At 42.3% G+C, this 17615-nt stretch overlaps 1 protein-coding gene across 31 annotated transcripts in view; it reads right to left on the bottom strand.

Annotated features, from left to right (window-relative positions):
* Nucleotides 1-1115: 1115 nt before the first annotated feature.
* LOC138843571 (rho GTPase-activating protein 20) overlaps nucleotides 1116-17615 on the bottom strand; it is a 95331-nt gene continuing 78831 nt past the window's right edge. For 13 of the 31 annotated variants that reach the window (XM_089302190.1, XM_089302180.1, XM_089302175.1 and 10 more), the window contains 6 exons: nucleotides 16079-16258; nucleotides 12144-12280; nucleotides 10756-10917; nucleotides 6891-6997; nucleotides 5905-6100; nucleotides 4555-5564 (listed from right to left, as the gene is read on the bottom strand). In XM_089302190.1, coding sequence (XP_089158316.1) covers nucleotides 5298-5564; nucleotides 5905-6100; nucleotides 6891-6997; nucleotides 10756-10917; nucleotides 12144-12280; nucleotides 16079-16258 — 1049 coding nt within the window. In that variant the 3' untranslated portion in view covers nucleotides 4555-5297. The other 18 variants (XM_089302192.1, XM_089302193.1, XM_089302194.1 and 15 more) reach the window with 16 other exon arrangements.

Raw genomic sequence — 17615 nt, forward strand, 5'->3', positions numbered from 1 at the left:
TAATCTTTTCCCTCCTTCACTGCAACTGAAAACCTCAAGTGCCATTAGCCTTGCCCTCATATAATTGGTAAATTCAGTATTTGGTGGATGGCTCCAAGCATTTAGGGATGAAAGGTGAAAATGCAAAACCACCATGCCATCTCTCTAATTCAGTATCTCAGTTGTCAGAGAAAAGGAGCATGTCTGGGCATAGAAATGTTTCTTCATTTCTCCTCTTTATGAATTAGTTTTTATTGAAAAGAGTTCATGGTTTAGCCAAATGCAGGGTTAGCACTTTGATTTTTGCTTTGTGTTGGAGTGAAGCTGCTCTAGGAGTCTAGGCTCTCAGCGTTCATCAACGTTCATCAATGGTAACTGTGTCTATGAGTGTTGCAGTGGTATAGTCTGCTGCAGTTCATAAGGATAGAAGTTGGGCTTGAGCTGAATATGGGTTTCTTTATCTGTATATCTTTGGTGCACCGAGAGTTCAATTTCAGTCTTGCCAGAGAGTGTGACAGCCAGGACCTTGTTCTTGGTGCTGAGAGAGACAAAGTTGACCTCCCCCTTGTCCTACTGGCAAACCTTGATGATTCCAGTGATTATGGAACCAATTCCTGTGACTCTATACAGATGGGCCCTTCCTCAGGTCATTTCTGTGCTAAGAATTGCCCTTCCCCTTTCAGAAAAGTAAGAGGATAGGCATAGATGAAATGAAAAGATCCAGTAATTAGGGAAATGGCCAGTATCCCAGTGAGAGCCAAGGAAAATGTGCCACTTTGCTAACCCACTGTCTTGGCATAGAGACAACAAGGGTGACTCACTCTCTAGGCATTTTATCCCTCCTGCACAGCAAAAGACGACTTCAATCCAAGTTAGGAAAGTTGCTCAACCATTTCGGCAAGTTAGTTCTTGAGGAGGTTTCAAGGAATTTTAGGAAAGATGGGATAAAATCCTCAAAAACCCTGACAACTGTTATTTTCAGTAACTCAGAAGACAGAGGACAAATGACATAGGTGGGCTCATTCCATGCTTAGTCTTGGTCTCCTTGCCCAATGAAGGAAGTGTTTGTGCCAGTCACACTCCCAGACACTGGGTCCAATTCTCAGGTAGATTTTATTTAATCCATTGAAGAAAAATCTATAGTTGTCTTGGGATAACTTTGGAAAACAGACCCTATGAGAGGTCAAGGCAACGATTTAACACCCCAGCATCAGGCAATCATCATGGAGATTTCCTTGAGGTTTCTGAGACCTCGTGAAGGAAAGGAGAGGGAAATACATATCATGAGTACAAGATGCAAAGACGGAATTCTTTTGGAGCTAAACAAAAGATTTTCTAAATTCATTGCAGATATATTATTTTTATTTGAGTAGCACTAGTCTACCAAACTTTGGAGTTACGATTTGAGGTAGCAAACGTGTGAGGATACAGAAAATGAAAGTCTCGGCAAATTGAGTGCTGATTTGGTGTACGATTGTGAAGCAGTCATGATTCCAGCAGAAGCAAATGGTTGTCTCAGTGTTTGTGCCTCATCAGCAATTTTCTTTCAAGGGAATCTGCCCTTCCAAGGCAGAAACTGAAGATGTCAAGCTAGTTAGGAAACACACATTCAAACATTTGTGAAAAAGAAGCTCTTAATGTCACATTAAAAGATGGGCAGAGAACATAAAATGAAATCCTAAGTAATTCTGCTAACTGAACACATCCAGTGTTCAGAATGCAGAGGTCAAAAGACAGATGTGGGCCCTGGCCAGCTCGGGCTTGGCATTATTTGCCAGTAGACGATTTTGTTCAGTCACCACATCTTACACTGTGCCACACTCCAAGTGAAGTGTGAACTTTCATGTTGAAGGAAAAACAAAACCTATCATAGTACATTTTCCAACAGCAGACCCTTCTCAACATCAGATAACTGGTAATGAAGTTATTCTGAATCCAAATACGATACAAGCACATGAAAGGAGATACATGCAAACATGCATTATGGGAAAATGCTGTGTGAACTTCCTTTTGCTCAAGAAAAAAAGATTCCTATTCTAAATTCTCTTACATGTTTCCTGTTTGTCCTTGGATATCATTTTGAACTGTAATTTTCCTTCCAGAAAATATAAGCACAAGAAAAATAAAGGCAAACGGCATAGTCAGTGTTCCCGTGGAAGCCAAGTCAAGAAAAATATGAAGTCAAAACCATTGCCTTAGTTTGGTAGTCACACTGGTCATTCTCTAGCAAGAGAGTTATTAATGGAGGAGTTCAATTCCAGTTAGGAAAATTATACATTTTGGCAAGTTGGTTTGTAGCAGGCGTTCAAGGCAGTGCAAGGAAGATTCAAGTACATGCTTAGGAACCACACCAATTGTTCTCTTCAGTAACTCAGAAGACAAGGTTCAGAAGGCACGCACAGGCCAATCTGAAACTCGGGCCTAGCCTTTTTGCCAAGTGGAGGGTTTGGGTCAGTCACATTCTTTGACATTGGATCCGATTCTCATGTTGGTTTTATTGATTCCACTGTGGAAAAATCTAAAGCTGTTTTAGAATATGTTCAGAAAACAGACTCATCTCAGTGTAAGATACAAGTAAAATCAACTCTGAAATCTCAACTTCATGTACTCATAAAGGGGATTTTCCTGAGGTTTCAGAGACCTCATGAAGAAAAGAAAAAGAAAACGTACTGGGGGCAGCCAAAATAGCTCAGTTGGGAGAGTGTTAGACTGAAGAAAAGGAAAATAGATACGATGAGAACCCACTGCACAAATTGAATCATTTTTTAGAATTGTTACTAATATAAAGAGAACAGATTTCGTGTATTTCACAGCTACAGTTCTAAGAAGAGAATCATAATTCCCCCCTCCCCCTCTCACTCTCTCAACCCCCTCCTTTTCTTCCCTACTTTTCCTTTAAGTTTTACAAAGAAAAGCTTTCAGTCCACTCTATAGTCACAGGCTTAATTTATCACTAACCATATATTCAACAAGTAACAAAGTCGGAAGACTACAGTTCCACACAAGTATACACAAGGCCTAAGAAGAGCAATCATATCACAAAGTATCCATTTTATTCCTAAGTATTTTTTGTATTCTACATCACCTGCCACATAGCAGAGAAAATAAATATATTTGTCTTTTAGGGACTGGCTTGTATCATTAGGCTTAATGGTCCCCACTTGTATCCATTTCTATACAAAAGACAGGATTTCATTCTTTTCTTTTTATGGCTGAGGAGTATTCCACAGTGTGTATATACCACATTTTCTTAATTCCATTATCAGTTGATGGATATCTGGGTTGACTCCACATCTTAGTTGTTGTGAATTCAGCTGCAATAAACATGGGGGTACAGATGACACTTCACATGCTGATTTCATTTTCTTTGGGTTCATTCCCAGGAGTGGAATGGATCAGTCATATGGTAGATCTATTTTCAGATTTCTGAGGAATCTCCATACTGTCTTCCATAATGGTTCTACTAGTTTACATTCCCACAAGCAGTGGGTTAGGGTACCTTTTCCCCACATCATCACCAGCATTGATTGCTTTTTGATTTTTGGATGATAGCCATCTAACTGGGCTGAAGTGAAAAATCATTGTGGCTTTGATTTGCATCTCCCTGCAGACTAGTGATCCTGAGCATCTGTTCACCTGTCTATTGGCCATTTCAATATTTTGAGCAGGAAAATTCCTTTCTAAATTCATTTCAGGTGTTTTATTTTTATTTAAATTCCACTTATATACAAAACATGAGAATTACTTTAAGAGGCGCAAAAAGGATAAGGACAGAAATACTGAAAATCTATCTTGAAAATCAATGATTGAATTTTGCAACTGTGAGACAGTTACAGAATAACTGGATTCAAAACGTTTGTCTTAGGGTAGGTGCCTCGTGGGCAATTTTCTACCAAGGAATTCTATCCTTCCAGGAAAGAAACTGAAGATTTCAAGCACATCGATAACAAGGCGCAAACCTTTTATAAACTATCCTTTGGCGTTAGGTGAAAGGAATTTTAGGGACATTTAAAGGAAGCACGCTCTTGGTACTCTTCAGTAACTCAGATTGCGAGGACAGAAGACGCAGGTGGTCCCTTTACAAGCTCAAGCTTGACTTCTTTTTCCTTTGGAAAGTTCTGGCCAGACACCATACCTTTAATGGGTTCAGACTCCGGTGACAGTGTCATCTTTTCCATTGACGAGAAAACAAAAGTAGTGTTAGTCTATTTTCAGTCACTTTTCAGTATCTGATTGCAGGAGAAGAATTTGTTTGGAATGTAAATATCATTTGCTCCCAATGTGGGTTTCTTTAAGTTCTGAGACATCATCAAACTAAGTATATCAAAGTATGTCTCTGAGAAAATGATGCCCAAGTTGAATACTCATTGTGAATCAAACCAATTCTTGTTTTGAATTGAAAGTTTGAGGTTTAATCCTTGAAATCATTTAAATGAAGAATCTTGTACTTTGGAAAAGTACCCATTAGTTTTCCACAGGGAGCCAAGGATAGAATAACATCATTGACTCATATTGGAGATTGTCTTGCAGTTTCTGAGACATCATGAAGACAAGTTTATGAAAGAACAATTAATGAAAAAATGATTTATAGATGTACTACTTTCTTGAGCAAAACAAATCCCTATCTTTCATTTATTCTAAGGTTTTTATTTTTAACTTTGAGTACTATTTATGTACACAACATACAAAGGTGACACGTTGGTACATGAAGGCACCAAATTTGGAACACTGGCAAGAAGCCTCTATGACATGAGGTCTTTTCTGTTCATCCCTAACACTATTCCCTTTCAAAGGGTTTCAAAGAGCACTGGGACTTGGGATGTGTCAGCTACCACAGAGTACCAAGCCTCGCCGATGCTTCAACAGGAACACACTGATTATATGGGAGAGAGTAATTCAGAAGTGTATGTGGAAATGCATTTCAAAGAATGAACTTGTCTATGCACACACTGTTTCTAGTTGTATCATAAATACCTATAATGAAAAAGTGTGCATTCATCTGAATATGTTTAGCAGCGAAGTCACATACTACTTTAAGTCCACGTTTCCTCAGCACATGAGGCACTCTCATTTGTAAGGGCTACACTTACATTTGGTTAGAAAATGGTTCCATAGACTAGATCAACACACGATCTCTCTGATGCACACATCATTTGCAAGAGTGGCGTGGTAAGTCAAGTACATCATCTTATCTGTGCTTTGGTCTCAGGACACCATAAAACCTCCTGATCTGTGCTACCCTTGTGAAGACAGAGCAGGTGGAGTCATGGGAGGGGTGGCATTACTCTTGGGGTTAGCCCTGAGCTACAGGACATCACTCAAGCTTCTCCTGTGACACCTGGCAGGCTTGCGGTCTGGTTCTTAGCAAAGGAGTGAAATTCTCCCAGAGAACCTGGCACGCTGGCCCTAAGATCCCACCTCAGGGAACTCTCACCTGGGCTGGCAGCACTCTGCCCCGCAGTGGCGATGACTTGCCGGGTACTCTCTCCAATGTTTCTTTTGGATTTCATACAGCTCTTCTTAGACTTCTGGTCAACTGCAAATATTCTGGGATAACTTGCAATCAGAAACTCCACGAGGGAAAGCTGTGACACAAAAGGATGAACATGGGGTGCTCTTTTCCACTTGGCCTATTTAGGAGTCACAAGTCCTATGTGAACCGTGAACATCACAAAAATGTGAAATTCTGGATTCTAACAAAAATTTGCACTTGACAGTAACACATACGAACCAGTTTTATCTCTTAAATGACAGTTACACTTCCAAGAATACTATGTAACTTGTCCAAAAACATTTCTCATTAGAAGACCAACATATTTTGTGGCCTAGTTGAATGGCTAATATTTTGATATCACTCGCTTCTTTGGCAAGAATGCAAATCCTGACTTTCACTTTTCCAACACAAACAAACAGGGTACTCATTACCTTTCTCCTTATTTCATCTTCGAGGGCTGGGCTTCTTGAAGTAGATCGCCAGACACACAGAAGGCTCGGGGTGATGCACAAAGCTAACTTTGATGTAGTCATCTGATTGTATGATGCATTACATGAGATTGCATATAATGATGAAAACAAGTGTCTTATGAGAGCTGTGTTAGTTCTGGGCAGATGGGCTAAAAGCCTAAACACAAAAAAATGCAGTCTTATAACAAGTCATTTTCCTCAGGAATTTGTAGATAAAAAAAAGGAAATACAGTAGTTTTAATGCCATTGACATAATCCAATGAAAATACAGACAAAAGGAGCTGTAAGTCTTAAAAAAAATTCCTATGCTTTTTTTGCTGAAATCACAATGTGTTTTCATTTGGGATAACTTTGTAAATATCTAATTGAACACAGGTATATTAAAAACAGATGTTGTGTTACAGAATGTTCTCAGGTGAGAGCTTACTGAGGAAATTCAACAGCAATTAATTGAAAGCATTGCCCTTCTTTGAAAGGTAATAGTACAAGAATGCTGCCTCAAGACAAGAGTCTAAAGCAGTGATGGAACAAACACATCCCGGGCATGAATACATACAAAAGCGCTTGACTGACTTCAATTCTATAAGCACACACAGAGATCTGCACTTAGTTGCTTCTGACAATATGACGGTCAGACCAGTGGTCAACTGTTCTTGTAGCATGTCTCTGACACCAGCGGACTTCCTCCCCACCGATGTCATACATTCAGAATGTGTACAATATCAACAACTCCATAATAACATTTGGGGAGAAATAAGAACTCAATGACAATGGTAGAGTCTACATGTCTTCTGATTCTGGCTGTGGTGTGTGGGACTACAAGAACCCTCTTCACAATGTGCACTCTTCTAGTGGTTCATGCTCGAGAGCAGAAAATCTTTTTCTCAGACTATGTCGGTTGCCTTCTGAGGCATGTCTGGAATGCAGTACCAATTATATAGAATCACCTCTGGATGTCTCTGGCCTCCTCGTCATTCCCTTTATCAAGAACATCCAGCCACTGATCATAGAGGTCGGTTGAAAAGAGAGTGCCAGGAAAGGCTCGAAGACACTCCTTATAGAGATTAAAAAAGAAGTTATATCAATTTGTTGGCAAATATAGACTTGAGAAATTACAAAGAAAACATTTAATTGCAATATTTCATTTAATCTCCGCTTTTTCTCTAGACGTTCAAACTGTGACCTCCATAGAGTTTGGCCTCTAATTCCCACCATTGTGTACATGCAGAAACGGGTGCTTCCATTTCTTCTGACTTACTCTAGAGGTGTACACAGTCTGAGAAGTTTTGGAAGGGAAGAAAAACCTCATCTTATTGTCTCAATCATCTTTTGGAGGGTAGTTATTATGGCATAGTGGATTAATCTGCTGCCAGGGATGCCATCAACTCTTATCAGAGGGTCACTTCAATTCCTGGCTGCTCTACTTCTGATCCAGCACATTGCTAAAGTGCCCGAGAAAGCAGTGGGTAACTGCCCAAGTACTTGGGGCTCTGCCCTACTTCAGAGACCTGAAACAAGTTTTCGGTTCTGGCTTCAGGTTGGCCCAGCCCAACCTGGGCCACTCAGAAAACATGTGGAAGATTGACATCTCTGTATGAGCATGTGTGTGTGTTTGTGTCATTGTAAGCTTATTTATTTATGTAAAAGATGGAGTTGAAACACACACACACAGAGGGAGAGAGGGAGAGAGGGAGAGAGGGAGAGAGGAGAGAGAGAAAGAAACAGAGAGACAGTGAGGGAAACAGAGACAGAGAGGAATCTTCCATACACGAATTTACTCTGCAAATGTCCACATTGAATCCGGAAGCCAGGAACTCCACCCAGCTCTGCTATGTGAGTGGCAGGGACCACAGTATTTGGGCCATCTTTGGCTGCCTTCCCATGTCCATTCGTGGTAAGTTCAACCAGAACCAAGCAGCTGGGACTCAAATCAGTGCACATACAGGTTGTCTGTGTTGCAGGTAGTAGGTAAATGCACTGCGCTACATTGCCAGACCCATACGTGTCTCTCTCTTTCACTCTGCCATTCAAATATATAAAACAAATCTATATAGTCTTCTTTGCCTATATTTTAGCAAAATAGTACAAACTGACAGATCTGCTTATGGGTCATCCTAAATCATATTATGCACTGTGGACATGTAAACATACATACTTCACATTTTGATTTCAGACTAATCCTTTTAAGTCTTAGCAGCAAAGGTTCCGAACCAAATGAACTAAATATACACACATGTACTCACAGAAAATAGGAAGTAAGGACTGGACATTTTGACTATGTCTGTTCCCTGGGGCAAAATACTCTCCTAATAGCCTCATTCTACTTTCCTTTTCACTAGCTCATTGATCAACTCTTTACAAATATAACCAGAAGATGGTGGGATTTATATTTCCAGTTCATATCCCCTTGCTAGCTTTCTTTCCACTGGTCTCACTATATGGCCCATGACACTTTTCAATAGCAGTGAGTGTAGGAAATGCCTCTCAGTAAGTGTTGTGTTCATAATCCAGACATTGCTCACTCATTCTAGTAGTTCTTGAGTAGTCATTTATGTCATATCCAGTTTGGACTACTGGGGATAGAACAGTGAAGAAAACGGACAAAATCCAAGCCCTCTTATACCCTGACTATGTCACTGGCGTCCAATACTCTCCCACTGTAGTTACAGCCTTTGACTGTCTCCCAAGGAGTATGTCCAGTATGTGTGGAGCTCTGAATGATGGGGAAGTCTGGGATGGCTCAGGAGCAGCTTTGTCTGCTGGGTACTTACTTCCATGCACGTGGGGTATGTGTCCTCTCTTGGCTTTCCCTGTGCTGCAGGATGACTAGACGGGGCATGTTGTGGAAGTCACACTGTGAGCCAAGGAGATCATGTGAAGACGATTTGCTGTTGCACCTCTGCTTCTAGGGAGCTCAATGGCAAATCCAACTCCATGACTGTATTTATGTTTAGCCTGGACCAACTCTCCAGGTGATTCCCATGGTATTTATCAAAAATCAGACTCCAAAGTCCTCAGAGGGGTAACCACTATATCTTGTTGAAAAATGGCATCAACTTCATGTACAACAGAAACAACACAAACATGTGACTGTCTAACCTAGTGTATATTTTTATGATCTGAGTGATGTACGTGTGGGCCCGGAAGTCATTACAGAAGTGTAACCATTTAACATGTGGCCAAGCATTGATGGAGGGTAAGGAAAGAGCAAGTGTACTGAGCGTTTCAAAGAATGTAAGGATATTTTTTGTAGTGATTACGGCATTGCCAGATTTTTGTTTCACAGCTGTTGAAATGACCAACAATTCAATTTTCCCTTACAGAAATGTACCTGGATACTTGTGATTTTACCATACAATTTTGAAATACATGTGTATTTTGCATCACCTTGGATTTTAGAATTCTTTGCTCAGGGATGGCACTGTTTCGCAGCAGGTTAACGCCTTGGCCTGAAGTGCCAGAATCCCATATGGTATGGGTGCCGGTTCAAGGCCCGGCTGCTCCTCTTCCGGCCAGGTTCTCTGCTATGGCCTGGGAAAGCAGTGGAAGATGGCCCAAGTCCTTTGGCCCCTGCACCCACGTGGGAGACCCAGAGGAGGCTCCTGGCTCCTGGCTTCAGATCGCTGCAGCTCTGGCCATTGCGGCCAATTGGGGAGTGAACCATCGCATGGAGGACTTCTCTCTCTCTCTCTCTCTGCCTCTCCTCTCTCTGTAATTCTGACTTTCAAATAAATAAAAAAAGAGAATTCTGTGCTCAATGGGCAGAGGCACAGAGAGTGAGACACACATGCACATACACGCACACTGTTCATGAATGAGGAAGAGAGACAGAGAGAGATCCTACATAAATGAATGGCTGCAATATCCAGTTCAGACCCTGGTTGAAGCCAAGAGCATCATCCTTGCCTCTCACATGGGAGGCAAGAACCTCAGTACCTTGGCCATCTTCCACTGCCTTCCCAGATGCATTAACAGGATGCTGGATCAGCAGCACAGCAGCCAGGACTTGAATTGGGGCTCTGATATACGACGCCAGCATTCCAACCCCCAGCATACCCTGCTATGCCAAACACAGGCCCAACATTTTAAAACTTCTAACCTAGCTTTGCCTGCTGCAACACTTTCAAAGTCAGATTCACAAGCTGAGCTTTGTGCTGGGGCTCGTTACTATGTAACTATAACTAGGAGTATTGGCTTAAGTACAATGGAAATGAACATAAGATGCCAACAGTAGTCAAAATGAAGGCAGCTCCAAATAGCAGAGTCCTGACACCACATGTGAAGCAAAGGCATAAGAGACAGGGGAAAGAATGGCAATGAAAAGAATGGAATTTTCTTGGCATTTGTATGTATTTTTAATTCATTTTAAGAGCAATGTTTGCTTATTGTGGAAAACACCTAGAATGGTTTTCAAAATTTCAAATAAAGTTTCTTTGGGAAACTCTGATGTCATTAGGAAGACACTGTCAAATCTGGCAAATGCAGGAGATTTGTACTGGCCAAAATTCTATATGAATAACCAGGGTTTATTTGGAAGATGCTTGGGCAATTATAACTATGCTAGCATAATTCTACATGGAGCATTCAGATGAGGACAGCAAGCATGGAGTCTGAAGACTGGGAAAGCTATCTAACAAGCAGAGTCTGTCCAATGAAGGGAGTAGCTGCCTACAACCTGGAGTTTCTGATGTGTTTTTCAGTTTCTCAGACGCTTAACTGATTAGGCCTATTGCTCTTCTTGAGATGTCACGAGGAATGAAACCCATCACACAGCTTCCATATTGTGCATAGATGATGCCAGAATCCCCCTACCTTTAACAGTGTTGCTAACACAAGTGGCGATTCATTGCCCCAGTCGCCTCTATCTCCTGTGTTAAATCTTTCCTTTAGGGCTATAAATGACTTTATGTCACCAACTTTTTGAAAAATATTCTCTGTCTTTGGCCCTTTCTGCTTGATAATACGAATCACTTCCTGTGGAAAAGAAAAAGGAAAGCTAATTAAAGGACATTTCATATCCACAAGCCCAGAACAAAAGCTAGCCCCCTGTAGAGAAGAGTATGGGAACTGACACAGCAGCAGCTGAAGTGAGGGAAGAAAATTTTGTTCAGTGTCTCTAAATATATGTTCAACCCATCCATCTGATCTGTGTCCACCCACTAAATTGTTTTGAATGCTGGCTTTAACCTAGTTTCCTTTTCAAGGAATGAAACTTGTACACCAAACTTCTCTGCTTCAAGCTTTTAGTGAATCACTCTCTCCTGTTTTACCATGCTGTTCTCATTATTTCCTAGTACTGATGGCCTTTCCCAACTAGGAAAATCTCGTTGCCACACTTGTTGCCAAACTTGTTGACTTTCATGTCCTTCTGCCTCATCTTCATGCCAAGAGGGGAACAGGAGTGTCACAGTCAGGTATCTCCAGGAATCTGTCATCTATTAGGTCCCTTACTTTTCATGAGACCTTGGGCATAGGACATCACCTTACTCATGCTTTCCTTTTATCCATGAATGATGTCACAGTGATGAGGATCCTAGCAACTCCTTCAACTTGTGAATGCTGCAAGGGCTGGGGCACCATCTAGCATGGAACTAACTTGATACATTCCTCCCCACCTCGCAAAAAATGCCCTACATCTAGCATAGTGTATGTAGATGTGCTGGACAATCAATGTGCCAACTCTTAAATGCCCTCCTGGGAAATAACATAGGCCACGTTCTGTGGCTTTCCTCTGACACATTCTCTTATGATAGAAGGATACATAAATGGCAGGTGATCCATCTAATCATCTGAAATACAAACCACGCCCACAGTGAGGGACGTTGAGTTCTAAGTTTGAGTCATCTAGACAAAAAGGAAATGAAGGAACACTTCAAGGAAGAGGCTAAAAGGGGAACATGGGGGGATGTCGACTCCAAGAGATTCAGAAACATTCCTTTTGCTGTGTGTGAGCAGGTGACTGGGTAACATCGCTGAAACCAGCAGAATAAACGGAACGGTTCTTTCTCCTGTTGCCTTTGAAGTAAGACCACGATAACTGAGCTGACTGTTCTTCTTTGAGGTCACATTAAGAAGGCATGTCAGCCAAAGCCAGGGACTGACAAATGATGGCCTCATTTGAAACACTTTTGGATGATGACACCAAGCCCTCAGAACGCTCACTCCTGAGGAGGGCTTCAGAAGATCAAAATGATACCTACCCAGAGTGTGAGGGTCAGGTCCTCAACACCAGACACTCTCAGGAGTGTTGGCACCGAAATAGCAGGAGGGGAGTCCTGGGGCAGGTCATTATGGCTTCTGGTAATGCCCCAGCAAGACAGACAGTTTGTGGGAAAGCCTGAGGAGAAAGTGAGACCATTAGCTGTAGAGGATCATTGACAGATTCTGTTTCCACCCTTTCCATTTGACAGGTGACTGTTTCCAGCCTTAGAAAAGACAGAAACTGATCCATTTGTGGTGTACAAGAGCTTACGATCTGAAATTGGCTAGTACCATCCACGTGACGTTCATGAACTTTTCTTCCCAATTTCCTATAAGCTGGCAGTTAGAATCAGGTGTTTAGCCTAATTGTTAAGATGCCCTAGGCTCATATCAGAGCATCTGGACCTGATGTCCATCTTTGGCTCCCAATTCCAGCTTCTTGCAAATGCAGGCCCTCTGAGGCAGTATGCATGGCTAACAAATTTGGGTTCCTACCTCTCACAAGCACAACATGGAATAAGTTCCCAAATTCCAGCTCTAGTCCTGCCTGTCACAAAGGAGACATGATGTAAATACCAGATTCCAGTTCTGTCCCTGGCCCATGGCCACGGCTGACATTTAGGGAGTGAATCAGAGGATAGGAAACTCAACTCAACTCTTCTCTTCTTTTCTCTCTCTCTCTCTCCTTCTCTTGTGCATGTGTGTGATGGTCTCTCAAATCAAACAATCAATTCATCAACCAGAAATGAAATATAAAGACTTGAGGAAGCTGCTCAGGTTCAATTCTGGCAGTGCTACCTACAGTTTTTGCTTTTTATTTTTTTGCATAATGAGACACCTCACATTGAGTTATACACATCCTCTTAAGTTTACCCAGTGGAGTCAGGTGTCAGAACTCATTTGAAAAGCAAAAAAATACAGTTGACATTCAAACTAAGTGGAGTCTCATAATCTACTTCATGCTAAGTCACCTTTCCCTATGAGATTTCCTGTTTGGTAGTCTGAATGCCCAACCACCAGCAACTCACTCCCATCAAAGAGATCTGCACTTCATGACACAAGCTCCCTGATATCACTCAACCAGCCTCTACCTCCCTCACTCTTCAGGGTTACAAAGCTTAACCTGTTCCCCAGGTGATTTGATTTCACCTTCTTCACTTGGTTCCCAAATGAGTGGCAGGATCCCGTGGGGCCTTGTTCCTTGTGCCACCCTGCCAAGCTATACAGCCTATATTTTAGCTACCCATCAAGCTCTGCCAGCTGAACGCTGAAGAGGAATTTTCCACAGACAAGAGGATCACCAAGGAAAACATGAGTTTGGAGTATCTACTGCTCAGCTGTGCACGTTTTCTTAAGAAGGCACCTAAACTTTTCTTCTTAAATGACCGATTTATGCTGAATATCATAAAAGGCACCAGAGGAGTCAAGGTGCAGTGTGATAGACAGATGGGTGAAGTTGCCAAAAACAATCTGTTTTTGTTTTTTTGTTTTTTTGTTTTTTTTAAGATTAATTTTGACAGAATTACAGAGAGAGGTAGAGACAGAGAAAGGACTTCCATCCACTGGTTCACTCCCCAGATGGCCACAACGGCTAGAGCTATGCTGACCCGAAGCCAGGAGCCAGGAGCTTTTTCTGGGTCTCCCACATGGGTGCAGGGGCCCAAGGACTTGGGTCATCTTCTTCTGCTTTCCCAGGCCATAGCACAGAGCTGGATCGGAAGAGGAGCAGCCGGGACAAGAACTGGTGCCCATATGGGACAGCTGCGCTTCAGGCCAGGGCTTTAACCCGCTGTGCCACAGCACCGGCCCCCTCCCCAAATATCATTCATCAGCCATCTTCTTGGCATTTCTGGGCCCCTGAATGCATCACCATCAGACAAACAAGGGAGGGCAATCCTCATGGTGCTATATCACTGAGGAAGCCAGGATAGGCTCCAAGATGTGCCACTTCATCAGCCAGTCCAGTTACTCAATTCTTTGGACTTTCCTTTGACTCAACTTGTTTAAGAATGATGCTATCTACACCTCATTGCACTAATATAATGTATTACTCAGCATGGCACACAACTCATCACAACCGTGAAGAGAATTACTTTCTTCTGTAATCATTTACAATCAAATGGTGTAAGGGATCCCACACATCAGTTTCCTCACCCTAAAGTAAACTTTATCTCCATTCTCTTTCTGGTTAGTTAGTACTCTCCAGATAGCATGCAGTCACAAAGTAATCCAACACCAAGCATTCAAAATTCCACCTTTTAAAAGGAGACAAGAAAAAAGCAAATGCCATCTCAAATGCAGGAGGCTGCTCATACATACTACCATATCCAACTCTTTCTTTAAAACAGGCAAGAATACATGGTTTAACTCGTGCGCAACCTGGTACACCTAGGACTCACCTGATTTCATTATTTAAAAATCTATTGGGACATAATCCACTACTTAGTTGTCACACAGCTAAGCAATGAAGCATCATGCTCCATACCTTGATATGAATCTATACATCCAGAACATATGGGAACAGAGAGAGATGAGTGCCATTACAATCTTTCTCAAACAAAAATACTTTCGGTGCTTAGCTGAGGCTTTCATAAGGTACATTATTTACTGAGAGCGCATGCTGCTTCTGTGACCAATGGAAACAGCAGCCATTTTCCATGAGACACGTTGCATAATTCAACAAGCTCACTTCAAAAACACTGAGCCTTTCTGACACTCCTGGCGATACTTCTGGTGGTGGCATTCTCTTGCCCAAATGGGGGTTGTGGATGTTTACAAAGTTCAGATTCACAATCTTTCATAGGAGCAACATTTATAGAATATTGCTATATGCTCAAAATTACGACCAAAAACACATTTATAAGCTATATAAATCACAGAATATCCTCACAAGAAAAGTACGAACACCATTCACAGTGGAAATCATTATATTCTTGCCACAATATTTCCCACCTTACTAAAAACTGTTCTTCAGAGAAAGGTCTCTCAAAAGAATATTGACAAGTAGGGAGAGACTGGAAAGCAAAAAGCTGAAACATCCCTGATCGTAACTGTTCAGTCCATGTCTGGTCTAGATATGCATCTGAAGCCTGGAGGAAGTCAGCATGCCGTGGGCATAATGAAGAGATCAATTCAGGAAGCAACCCCCTAGCCACTTCAGCCCAAGCCAGAAGAGATCCAAATTCAATGCCACAGTTTCTCACCATCCTGGAGATCTTCCATATAAGGTAAGTCTAAGGCATGCAGTACATTGATTACTTCCTGCTCTCACTCCAGGTTCAGGGTTACCCTCTGGAATGCTTAGTCTTCATTTCCAGGCCTTCACACATGATGCTCTTCATTGTAAAGATTTATTTGTAATACAGAATAACACACAGAGAAAGACATCTTTCATCACTTTGTTTTTTTCCCAAATGGCCACAACAACCAGGGACAGGGCTGGAGATTAGAACTCCACCTGGGTCTCCCACATGCGAGACAAAGGACCCAGGTATTTGGGTCATTTTCTGCTTCCTTCCCGGGCACATTCTGATAAAGCCAGCGAGCTTCATCCGAACTGGGAGAGCCAGGACTCAAGCCAATGCTCTGATGTGGATTGCAGGATGCAGCTTAACCCACTGTACCATGATGCCAGGCCACAAGAAACTTCTCTCTACAGACACATAAGTTTGTGCATGCATTATTTTATGGAGCAAATGCTCAGGGTATCCAGAGGACACAAAAGTTCTAATGTAGAAGAACCACCACAATCCTCCTGGAAGTGAGATGGGTTCTGACTTTGAACAGTTTCTCTAAGCCTGGTTCTTGGTGAGTACTGGGTCCCTGTACTTATGCACACCTCCTCCCTCATGGAGAACAGCTCTCTGTCATGAATTTTTTTCTCAGGAATGCATGGATGAGCAGAGAGCAGAACCCTGCTGGAAATTAGACTTACCGCACCGGCGCTGCCTTTTAGCCATGTGCCTGGGCTTCAACACGAACTGGATCCCTCCATCAGACAAGATCTCCAGAACGGGATCCTCCATGCTCAGGGCGGAGGTGGACTTCCCCGGTTCCTGATTATGAAAGGCAGCTCGATGGTAGCTTGCTTGGATAGCATATGGACACTCATGCCCTAGGCAGAGAAAAATCTCAATACACATCAGGCTGATGGTGACAGGTATGATCAAACATGCCTTGTTGTCAGTGTGGGTACAGCACCGGGGACAGCTCAAGTTCTCCTGGGGCTTCTGCAAGGAAGAGAGCTGTGTCTTGGGAGTGAGCATCAGGTGTGCTCTCTCTGGGGAGGCACTGCATAAAGCAGGCACCCAGGCAGAGGACCTTTCCAACGCAAACAGAAGTAGTAGCCCATTGCCTAGCTTAGAAGACCAAGATCCCTCAGTGCACTGCACACTGATGACTTGTTATTTCCGTTGTAAAGTAGAAGGCCTGCTAAAATCTGCCTTGACTCCAACTAGATTTTTAACGTCCTCATATGAGTAAACATGAGTAAACATCAGTGGTCTGCATTTTTTAAATGATTGGGCCATATATGTCATGAGTTGCTGTAATCTAGAATCTCTCTCCCACGATGTTAGATCATGAAAAGAGACTTCATTTCTCTGTCAGTTTTATAGCCTGTGATTCTCAAGAGCACTGGGGCCATGGTCTGCTGTTACACTTCCCTCCTACTTTGGCCCTCTCGGGAGCCCCTCACAGCTCACTAGCTGAGGGAGTGCTGCAGAGTGTTAGAGACCCAGAGCCATCCTACCAACTGATGTTCACGGAGTACATGTAATGTCATTGCTTTCCTCTCTCATTTTTAAATTGCTGGCAACCCAAGAAATTTTCAAGATCCTCTGCTCCTGGTGGGTATTAGCAATTGGGATGTCCATGAAGACACCTCTGTCCCACATTGGACCACCTGGTTTGGTCCTTGATCATGGATCCTGACTGAAGCTCTCTGCAAATGCAGATCAGACCCTAAGATGCAGAGCTGTTGTCTTGAACACTGATGTTCCTGCCACTCACGTGCAAGACTGGACTGATGACCTGCCTTCTGGCTCCTGGCCCTTGCCCTAGGACACCTCCAATCTTCGTGGACCTTTAAGGATAGAACTAGCAATTTAACATTCTGTGTCTATTTTTGCCTCTCAAAAACTAAACTTCGAACATGTTTTCACGATTCTGTGCTGTCAAAGGGATTTTCTTTTCAACAACAAAGTGAAAGCTCCCTTTATTCAATTTCTGACATATTAGTTAAATTTTCCATTTCATGGGACATTAATACCCTGTTCAGAGCAAGAATTATAGCAACTTGTCTCTTTCATGGTAAAAGAAGCTTCTACAACTGCAATATTAACAAAACAAAACCATCGGCATAACCAGGACAGAAAAAGATGATCAGGAACTGAGAGCATATTAAACACACATCCATAATGACCGCTAGGAGTCACCAACGACAGATACACTCTTAGGATTTCTTGGAGCCA

This window comes from Oryctolagus cuniculus, chromosome 8 (genome assembly GCF_051225735.1).
Source record: "Oryctolagus cuniculus isolate XC-2025 breed Fujian yellow rabbit chromosome 8, ASM5122573v1, whole genome shotgun sequence".
Lineage (NCBI taxonomy): Eukaryota > Metazoa > Chordata > Mammalia > Lagomorpha > Leporidae > Oryctolagus > Oryctolagus cuniculus.